Below are 10,570 nucleotides of genomic sequence, written 5' to 3' on the forward strand. Positions count from 1 at the left end.
AGGCATAGAGATGGGAGCCATGATGGGTACTCTAATCAAGAGAGACAACCATGAACCTGTGGAATTGTCACCGATGGAAAGTTCTGGAAAATGAAGTAAGCTGGGAAGGAAAAATTAACTGATCAGAGAGAAAGAGATCTCTGCGGGTGGAAGGAGGCAAGACAAAAGAACTTAAAGAGAGATGGCTTCAAAATTCAGAATCAAGAACATATTGTGATGGCTCTGAGCAGAGAAGTGAGGCAACATGAAGAATTGCATGTAGCTTTTCCGCCCGCTCCCCCCTCCCCCCGTGCTCCGCTCTGGTTGCACTGTGCTCACTCTGAGCTCCGGGCTCCTGCTAAGCTAGCGCAGCCGTGTCTCCCTTCAGCCATTACCATGATTATCTACGGGAACCTCATTAGCCACGATGAGAGGTTCTCCGACATTTACAAGATCCTGGAGATCGCGGGCGGGCTGTGCCTGGAGGTGGAGGGCAAGATGGTCAGTAGAACAGAGGGTAACATTGATGACTTGCTCATTGGTGGAAATGCCTCCGCTGAAGGCCCGGAGGGCGACGGTACCGAAAGCACAGTAGTCACTGGTGTTGATATTGTCATGAACCATCACTTGCAGGAAACCAGCTTCACAGAAGAGGCCTACAAGAAGTACATCAAAGATTATATGAAATCAATCAAAGGCAAACTTGAAGAACAAAGACCAGAAAGAGTAAAGCCTTTTATGACAGGGGCTGCAGAACAAATCAAGCACATCCTTGCTAATTTCAAAAACTATCAGTTCTTCGTTGGTGCAAACATAAATCCAGATGGCACGGTTGCTCTCCTGGACTACCGCGAGGATGGTGTGACCCCATTTATGATTTTCTTTAAGGATGGTTTAGAAATGGAAAAATGTTAATGGATTTGGCAGTTACCTTGGATATATCACTTGTCATAACTGGCTGCTGCTTGTCATCCACACAACACCGGGATTTTAGACAAATGGAACTGATGTCATCTTGAACGCTTCATTTATTTTGACCGTGATTTATTTGGAGCAGAGGCATTGTTTTTTAGGGAAAAAAAACATGTCATGTAGGTTGTCTAAAAATAAAGTGCATTTACACTCAAAAAAAAAAAAAAAAAAAGAATTGCATGTAGACTTACCCCTGACATTGTATAATTTGAGACCTGATTAGTTTTGAATGTTCCTTCATTTATTGGTCTCTTTAGTTTATAATCTAAGACCATCTTGTGAAATATTTTGAACCTAGATCTAAGTTTAACTTGAAGTACAGCTGAGTGTGAAGATAATAACTGTGCTATAAATCTGAACGAGAAATAGTTAAAAATCATTTAGTAATTCCCTAACTGGAACACTATGCGAGAGGGGCAGAAGAGACCAAAGCTCTACTCACCTGAAAGCCCAGGTTGGAGAAGATTGGGGGAGCCCAGAGTCAATGAAAGGGTACAAGTGTGGTTCTGACTCCTTCTCTGTGCACAACATGACTTTGTGCCCAGCATGGGCCAGGCAAGGAGTGGGTCCCTAGCAATCAGAGTCCTGTTCCTTGTGTGCTTATCATCTGGCTGACTTCAAATGGGAGCCAGAGATTAGTTTTCTCTAGGGTGTAAATCTTACACATACAATTTGCTGACAGGTGTACTACCATATAACCCATGATAAGCTGTGGCACCACACTGCCCTGGGCTTCCATCTTGGTTCCTCCACTTACTTCTCCAGGATGGGGAGAGATTTGGACTCCAGAGAAGCTTGAGCAACTGTGAATGAGAGGGGAAGAGCCATTCCTCTGAAGAGGCATTCTGATTGGCACACCAGTGAGTGAGGAGAGAAAAATGCCCAGCATGGCAACCAACTCTGATCAGTACTCACAGTACTTCCTTCTTCTGAGGAGAGCAATGGATTCACAAAGACCTTGAATCATTTGCTGATTTGTACACCCCTACAGGCTACTGTCTTTTTGTCTAGGTAATCTCAATGGCCTCTTCCAGTCACTCTGATTCTCTGATTAAAACCAGACACTAGCCATTGACTACTGGCTCTAATCCTTTGGCCAGAGTGCTGGGACTCAGTCATAAAGCTCACTTCAAATCTCTATCTAATGCCCACCAATGGCTTCCACCACCAGTTCCCTGGCAGTGATGCAGGAAGCCTGTCTTGGATCAGCACAGTTCACTTTTGTGCATGCACACACCCTTTCCGCCCTCCACCATACAGAAGGTTTAAGCTTTCTCGAAGACTCTGCCTATGCACAGTTGTCACCCTGCCTGAATGGTTCCCTGTATCTCTCTTCCACAAGCTCTGCCTTTCTTAGGACAGCTCCTTCCCCGTCTCTGGGATCCAGCTTCTATGTAACCATCAGCTTTCTCTGGCCCTCAGGACTGAGCTGCATACTATCCTTGCACACTGCCAGTTGCATCATGTGTGTGCAGCTATCCAATAAGTTGTGTGTCCCCAATTGTCCTTCTGTTAACAGAACACAAGCTTTGAGGGCAGGGTCTGGGTCTTGTTCACTGCTGTTCACCCAGCACAGAGAATGGCACTCATATAAATGTAGTCTTTAGCCAGGTGTGGTGGACCATTCCTGTAATCTTAGCATTCTGGGAGGGTGAGGCAGGAGGACTGTAAAATTGAGTCTCACCTGGACAACTTACTGACTTAGTGAAACTTTATATCAAAGAAAAACAACAACAACAAACCTGGGGATGTAGCAAAGGCCCTGAGTTCAATCCCCTCCAGTATCACAAAAATAGATAGGTAGATATTAAAAAATAAATATACTTTTAAAACTTCTAGTTTGAAATAGTGATAGTTAAAGAAAAATTGCAAAAATCCGTTCCCAGCTTCCTTTTATGTTAACATTTTATGAGACCCAATAAAACTGCTGGAATAAAGATACAATCACTGATATAATATACTCTGCTAATCTGCATTTCAATTTCATCACTTTCAATTTCATCAGTATTTCATTTTCATCAGTTTCCCACTAAAATCTTTCTGCTTGTTCAGAATCCCACACTGCCTGTCTCCTTAGTCTACTACAATAGGAGAAAGGGCCTCTGTCTTTCTTTGCCTTTCATGACTTGGACATCCTTGAAGAAGACTGCTCAAGTTATTTCAGAATACCCCTCCCTTTGGATCTGTCTGGTGTCTTCTCAAGGTTAGACTGAAAGCACCGGAGAATAAGGTCATGTTCTTAAAGCATCATGTCAGGTGGTATGTAGTGTCACCGTGACTGGCCACCAGTGATGTCCACCATGGCTTGGTTAAACTGATGTCTGCCAGCTTTCTCCACAGTAAAGGTAATGGTTCTTCTTTACAATAAATAAGTACTATGAGAGGAGATATATGAATATTAATAAATACTTTTGACTCAGTAAATGTTGGAACAAAGGAATAAATCTAAGGGGATGAGCATTAAAAGTATAAATTCTAGCCCAGCACAGAGGAGGAGGCTTCCAGGCCAAGGTACCACTCCTCCCAGCACAGAAGAGGTTGGCCACACAGGTGTCAGCAGCACCCCCCCACCCCCCCATCAAAATGAGAAGACACATAAACAAGCCTCAAAAACACACTTCCAGATTGGCTACAGCAACTCCAAAGGGAAACGAGATGGAACATTCTAATTCTCAATCACCTGGACTCCCTGAACTGGCAACAAAAGAGGATCTGGAAATAATGAAATCAGAAATAATTTCTCACATAACAGCAGAGATTGTGCCCATAGTGCAAGACATGATTAATAAATCTAGAGAGGACACAGATAAACAAATAGAGGAGCTGAGGAACATGATGGAATCCCAACATAGGAAACAAATGGAATCCATAAAATAGATGCAAACAGATTTCCAGGAGATCAAAAGCTCCATTGAAAGTCTACACAGCAGAATGAGCCAACATGAGGACAGAATTTCAGATATAGAAGATAAGATTGCAATCAGTGACCAGGAAAAGAAAAATTGCTTCAAAATTGTAAGGGAACATGGGAAATCAATCCAGCAGCTGCGAGATGATGCAAAGAAGAAGAACACAAGACTGGTTGGAGTCAATGAAGAAACAGGACAGAGTCCAGATGAAATAAAAAAAGCTGTTCACAGAAGCGATGGCAGAAAACTTGCCAAGCAAGGGAAAAGAACTTCACATACAAATAAGTGAGGCATATAGGACTCCAAGTAGCCTTGATCAAAAAAAAATCTACACATAAGCATGTAACTTTTAAGGTTCCAGAAACCCAGGAGAAGAACAAATTTCTACAAGCAGATAGAGAAAAGAAACAAATCACATACAAAGGAAAACCCATCAGAATCACAGCAGACTTCTCAACACAAACACTCAAGCCAAGAAGAGCTTGGAGTGATTTATTTCAAGCCCTAAAGGAAAACAGCCTCCAACCCAGATTGATGCACCCTGCAAAACTATCTTTCAAAAGAGACACTTTCATGGCAAAGAGCACCTTAGAACTTCATGAATACCAAACCAGCACCTCAAAAAATTTTAGACAAAATCCTAGGAAAGGACAATGAGGATCACAACCCCAGGAAGCCCAGCAAAATGAATCCATTGGGCATGACAAGAAATTATATGTAAAGTTGGAGAATACAACAAAAAGAAAAAGTCATGACAATGATAACTCAATACGTATCAGTTATAACCATCAATGTTAATGGTCTCAACTCACCAATCAAAAGAAATGGACTAGCAGAATGGGTCAAGAAATAAGATCTAACAATATGCTGCATACAAGAAACACACTTAATTCAAAAAGAAACTCATAGACTGAAAGTTAAAGGGTGGAAAACAATACTCCATGTGACAGAAGCCTGAAAAAAAGCAGGAGTAGGTATCCTCTTTGCAGATAAAGTGGATTTCAAACAACACTGATTAAGAGAGACAAAGAAGGACACTACATCATTGTAAAGGGAACAATCCAACAGGAAGAGATGACAATCATAAATTTCTATGCACCGAACACTAGTGTGCCCAACTATATAAAACAAATACTAACAGACATGAAAAATCATATAAACACTAATACAGTAGTAGTGGGGGACCCCAGTACCCCACTGTCACAAATACATAGATCAACTAGACAAAAAATAAGCAATGAAATACTAGAACTCAACCAAACTCTTGAACAAATGAACTTAACAGATGTTTACAGAGTGTTCCACCCCACAAAATCAGAATACACATTCTTTTCAGCTGCACATGAGTCATTCTCAAAAATAGACCACTTACTTGCTCATAGAACATATTTAAGTAAGTGCAAAGGAATTGAAGTTATCCCCTGTATATTATCAGACAATAGTGCGATGAAATTGGAGATCAATGGCAAAAGAAACAGCAGAACTTTCATAAACACATGGAAATTGAACAGCACACTTCTGAATAACCAATGGGTCACAGAGGAAATTAAAGAATAAATCAGACAGTTCCTTCAATTGAATGACAATGTCAATACAACATTATAGGAATCTAGGGGACACAATGAAAGCAGTCTTATGAGGGAAATTCCCAGCAGTGAGTACTCATATTAGGAAAACAGAGGGATTCCAATTAAACAACCTGATGCTGAACCTCAAGCTTCTAGAAAAAGAAGAGCAGGACAACCCCAAAGCTCATACAAGGCGGGAAATTATAACGATCAGAGAAGAAATCAATGCAATGGAGACTAAGAGAATGATACCAAAACTCAATGAAGGCAAGAGTTGGTTCTTTGAAAGAATCAACGAAATTGACAAACCCTTAGCCAACCCTGTCAGAAAAAGGACAGGAAAGGCCCAAATCCATGCAATTAGGAATGAAAATGATGAAATTACAATGGACCCAGCAGAAATCCAGAGGATCATCAATACCTACTTCAAGAACCTATATGCAAATAAGATGGAAAACACAGAAGAAATGGACAGATTCCTAGATACATATGAATTACCCAAGTTGAACGAAGAAGACCTAAAAATTCTAAACAACCCAATATCAATCAATGAAATTGAAAACGTAAGTAAAAACTTATCCACTAAGAAAAGCCTGGGTCCTGATGGCTTCACTGCTGAATTCTACAAGACATTTAGAGAGGAACTGCTGCCACTACTGTTTAAACTCTTCAAGGAAATTGAAAGGAAAGCAATACTCCTGATTTCATTCCTGGAGGCAAGTATCACCTTGATTCCCAAAGCAGAGAAAGACCCAACTGAAAAAGAGAACTATAGGCCAATCTCACTAATGAACATAGATGCAAAAATCCTTAATAAGATACTGGTAAATAGAATGCAGAAGATCATCAAGAAGATCATACACCCTGACCAAGTGGGATTCATCCCAGGGATGCAAGGATGGTTCAACATATGTAAATCAATCAATGTAATACACTATATCAATAGAGCCAAGGACAAAAACCATATGATTATCTCCATAGATGCAGAAAAAGCATTTGACAAAATTCAACATGCATTTATGATTAAAAAAAAAACCCTACAAAAAATTCGAATAGATAGTATCTACCTCAATCTGATAAAAGGCATCTATGAAAAAGCAACAGCTAGGGCCGGGGATTTAGCTGAGTCATTCTGGCACCTGCCTGGCAAATTCAAGGTCCTGAGTTCAATCCCCGGTACCAAAAAAAAAAAGAAAGAAAAAGCAACAGCCAGTATCATACTAAATGGTCAAAAATTGAAATCTTTTACACTAAAATCAGGAACAAGACAAGGATGTCCACTATCACCACTCTTGTTCAATGTAGTTTTGGAAACATTAGCCATGGCAATTAGACAAGGGAAAGAAATAAAAGGAATAAAGATAGCTAATGAAGAAGTCAAATTGTCATTATTTGCAGATGACATGATACTCTATATAGAAGACCCCAAGAACTCCACCAAAAGTCTTCTAGACTTAATGACCAAATTCAGTAGAGTAGCTGGATACAAGGTCAACACACAAAGATCAATAGCTTTCCTCTACACAAACAACAGACTCACTGAGAGACAAATAGGGCAAACAATTCCTTTCACAATAGCATCCAAAAAACTGAAATACCTAGGAATCAACCTAACAAAAGAAATCAAAGACCTCTTCTCTGAAAACTATAGCACTCTGAAAAGAGAGATTGAAGATGATATCAGAAAATGGACAGACATCCCCTGCTCCTGGGTAGGAAGGATCAACATAGTGAAAATGGCTGTACTTCCAAAACTGCTGTATAGATTCAATGCAATCCCAGTTGAAATCCCAGTAGCATACTTCACGGACCTTGAAAAAGCAATCCAAAAATTCATTTGGAACAAGAAGAGACCCAGAATAGCAAAAGCAATTCTAGGCAACAGAGACATGGCTGGGGTTATCACAACCCTCAACTTGAAACTATACTAGAAAGCTACTGTGATAAAAACAGCATGGTAGTGGCAAAGAAACAGATCTGAGGACCAGAGGAATAGATTAGAAGATGCAGAAACAACTCCAGACACACTCAGCCATCTCATCTTTGATAAAGGAGCCAAACACCCTCACTGGAGGAAAGATAGCCTCTTTAATAAATGGTGCTGGAAAAATTGGGTTTCAACTTGCCAAAGACTAAAACTACACCTATATCTCTCACCGTGCACTCAACTAAAATCAAAATGGATTAAAGATCTACATATTAAAACAGAAACACTAAACCAGCTGGAAGAGAGTTTAGGAAGAACTCTTGAAGACATTGGTATAGGAAAAGCTTTTATGGACAAAACCTCAGTTGCCTGTGAACAAACAATCAACAAGTGGGACCTCTTCTTACTAAAAAGCTTCTGCACAGCAAAAGAAACTAACAGCATGAAGAGTCACATTGGGGGAAAAAATTTTCACCAGCTGTCCCTCAGACAAAGGTCTACTATCTAGAATCTATAAAGAACTTTAAAAAATCAGATCTCCCAAATTTAAAGACCCAATCCAAAAATGGGCATCTGAAATGAACAGACATTTCTCACACAAAGAAATAGAAACAGCAAATAAACATATCAAAAATGTTCAACATCACTGGTCATTTGAGAGATCCAAATGAAACAATGCTAAGATTCCACCTCATTCCAGAAAGAATGGCGGCTATCATGAAATCAACAAATAACCAATGCTGGCGGGGGTGTGGGGAAAGAGGAACCCTGGTCCACTGTTGGTGGGAGTATAGACTGGTGCAACCACTGTGGAAATCAGTATGGAGATACCTCAAAGAACTAGGACTGGAAGTCCCGTTTGACCCAGGTATTCCCCTCCCAGGTATCTTCCTCGAAGAATTAAAAGAATCATATCACAGTGATATATGTGCACCCATGTTCATAACAGCACATTTTGAAATAGCTAAAACTTTAAACAGCCCAAATGCCCATCAACTGGAGACTGGATAAAGAAAATGTGGTTTTTTTATAAAATGGAGTACTACTCAGCCATAAAAAATGAAAAATTAGAGACATTTATAGCTAAATAGATGCACATTGAGGCGATATTCTTAAGTGAAATAAATAGGACCCACATGTGTAAATACCATATAGTTTCTATAGTATGAGAAACTGAAAGTGTAAATAAGGTATAATAGATAATGTGAAATAGGAAGAAAAGGGGCAAAGGGGTAGAGGAAGTGGGAGGGGTAGGGGAAAGGAAAGAACGGAATGGAATTAATATGAGAAAATGAAAAACTGGAAACAAAGTCTTTGTAAATAGGGAGGGATGGAGGGGTTGAAGGGAGGGCAGGGGAATGGGGAAAAAATAAGAACCAAGAAAGATTACGTAAAGGTACAAATTTCCAATCCTGAATGTCATTATATTATATACCTAAAATGTACCAATAAAATAAATTTTTTTAAAAAGTATAAGTTCTACAGCAACATTCAAAATTATACATATATATATCATATACATATGTTTATATATACATATATACACTTACACAGTAAGGATAAGATAGGAAAATGAGAGAAGGAATGAGGCAGCAGGGTGGGTTTAGACCACCAACATCAGTGTACTTCAGGAAGCATTCCCAGGGCTGCATCTTCGGAGTCCTAGGGCTGAGAATCTAGCTCACTGTGCTCATCTGACCACCCTGGGATTGGACCTTCAGATCTAAGCACCACCCTTAAAGTTGGACAGATTTACACTGTATCAAATGTGCATTTAACTTGTCTAAATTGTACCCTACAATCTCAGCAAAAAATGAAAACCATGTAAGCCATGTTGATAAGAGTAAGTCTGGCTCTGTTTATGCACCCAGCCCATCTTCACCGTACTTATCTCATATCTTGCAACCAAGAGGTTTTCGGGGATGGGGGGGTTAACTCAACACCCTTTTCATGAGTGGCAGAGGATGATGTCTGTGGAAGGTGGGACCTCACCATTTAACAAACTAGAGCCCTTTCAGAGAGATGAACAAACAGGTTCTGATCCATTGGCAAGGGCTGAAGGCCTGGAAGATGCCCAAATTTAAGAAGGGAGCCATGGAACCCTGCAGCATAGTTGTCTTAGTCAGTTTGGGATGCAGCAACAAAATTCCACGGATCAGTGGCTTTAAAACAGAAATTTAGTTTTTCACAATTTAAGATTGTCCAAGATTAAAGTGCCAGGCAATTCTGAGGAAGGTTCCCATCCTTGCAGATGACCTCTCACTGTGTCCTCACATGGTGGGGAGGGAAGATGAAACAGAGGGATGGAGAGAGAAGGAGACAGAAAGATAGATAGCTATCAAGCACTGTCCCATCTCTTCTGATAAGGACATTGATTCTACCAGATTATCCCTATGATCCAATTTTTACCTTCATTATCTTCATAAAAGCCCTATCCCCAAACATGCCCATGGTTTGGAGGTACCTGGAGTCTATAACAATAATCATCCTCAGATGTTCTCAGTCTATTTGTGTGCCAAGCTGTGAAAGAGATTTCTCTGGTCTGCATTTCTATTGAGGTCCAATAGTTGTCAACCTCCCACAAGTTTAAAGAAAGGTGCCAGACCAAGAAATTTATATTCTTCACTTTAGCCTACCACCCACCTCCAGATGATATAAGAGAAGACTATGAATACATTCAGAGGGTACAAGAAATGGTGACATTTTTCCATAAAGACAATTGCAGTACATGATTGCATTCACTGTGGGGAGTTAATACTGCAGACATCTACTAATAGTAATAAAAATTTTAAAGAAGAAAAACAATTGCATGTGGAAGTGTTCTCGTAATCCTCCACTACTCGAGCCAGCTGAGATAAGGTTCAAAGGACCTCTCAGCAAGCTTGACATATGTTCCTTGGAGCCAGGGAACATTCTAGAACTGGTCTCTGACTCACATTTGGAGAAATTCTGAAGGAGAGAGACTGTGCTTGGGGGCCTCTGCTGGCAGAATGGAAGGACAACTGCAATGGAATGAGCTATACCGAAGGCAGGACAGGAATATTTGTCTTTCAAGATCCAGATGTGAACCCTGAGGAAGAGACCAGCCATGAAGCCATTTGGAAACTGTCAAAGGGACCACTGGAAGTGGGTAATGTGGAATGGTGACCCCAATATTTCAGCTTGGTAAAAATATTTGAAATGCAATTCAGTAAGAGGAGAGGGAGCACCACATA

General features: G+C 40.3%; 1 protein-coding gene across 1 annotated transcript; it reads left to right on the top strand.

The window, feature by feature from the left end:
• The first annotated feature begins 336 nt into the window (after positions 1-336).
• Positions 337-921, top strand: LOC101700618 (translationally-controlled tumor protein). The gene has a single exon (XM_004862645.4). The coding sequence runs from the start codon at positions 376-378 to the stop codon at positions 892-894; it is 519 nt and encodes a 172-aa protein (XP_004862702.1). The 5' UTR covers positions 337-375; the 3' UTR covers positions 895-921.
• The last annotated feature ends 9,649 nt before the right edge of the window (positions 922-10,570 follow it).

This window comes from Heterocephalus glaber, unplaced genomic scaffold (assembly GCF_053883595.1).
Source record: "Heterocephalus glaber isolate CG9 unplaced genomic scaffold, H.glaber_assembly_v1.0 deba00001446, whole genome shotgun sequence".
In the NCBI taxonomy this organism is placed as follows: domain Eukaryota; kingdom Metazoa; phylum Chordata; class Mammalia; order Rodentia; family Bathyergidae; genus Heterocephalus; species Heterocephalus glaber.

Bases quoted from the DNA above. Each gene is read 5' to 3' on its own strand.
- LOC101700618 (XM_004862645.4), top strand. From the start codon at position 376: ATGATTATCTACGGGAACCTCATTAGCCACGATGAGAGGTTCTCCGAC.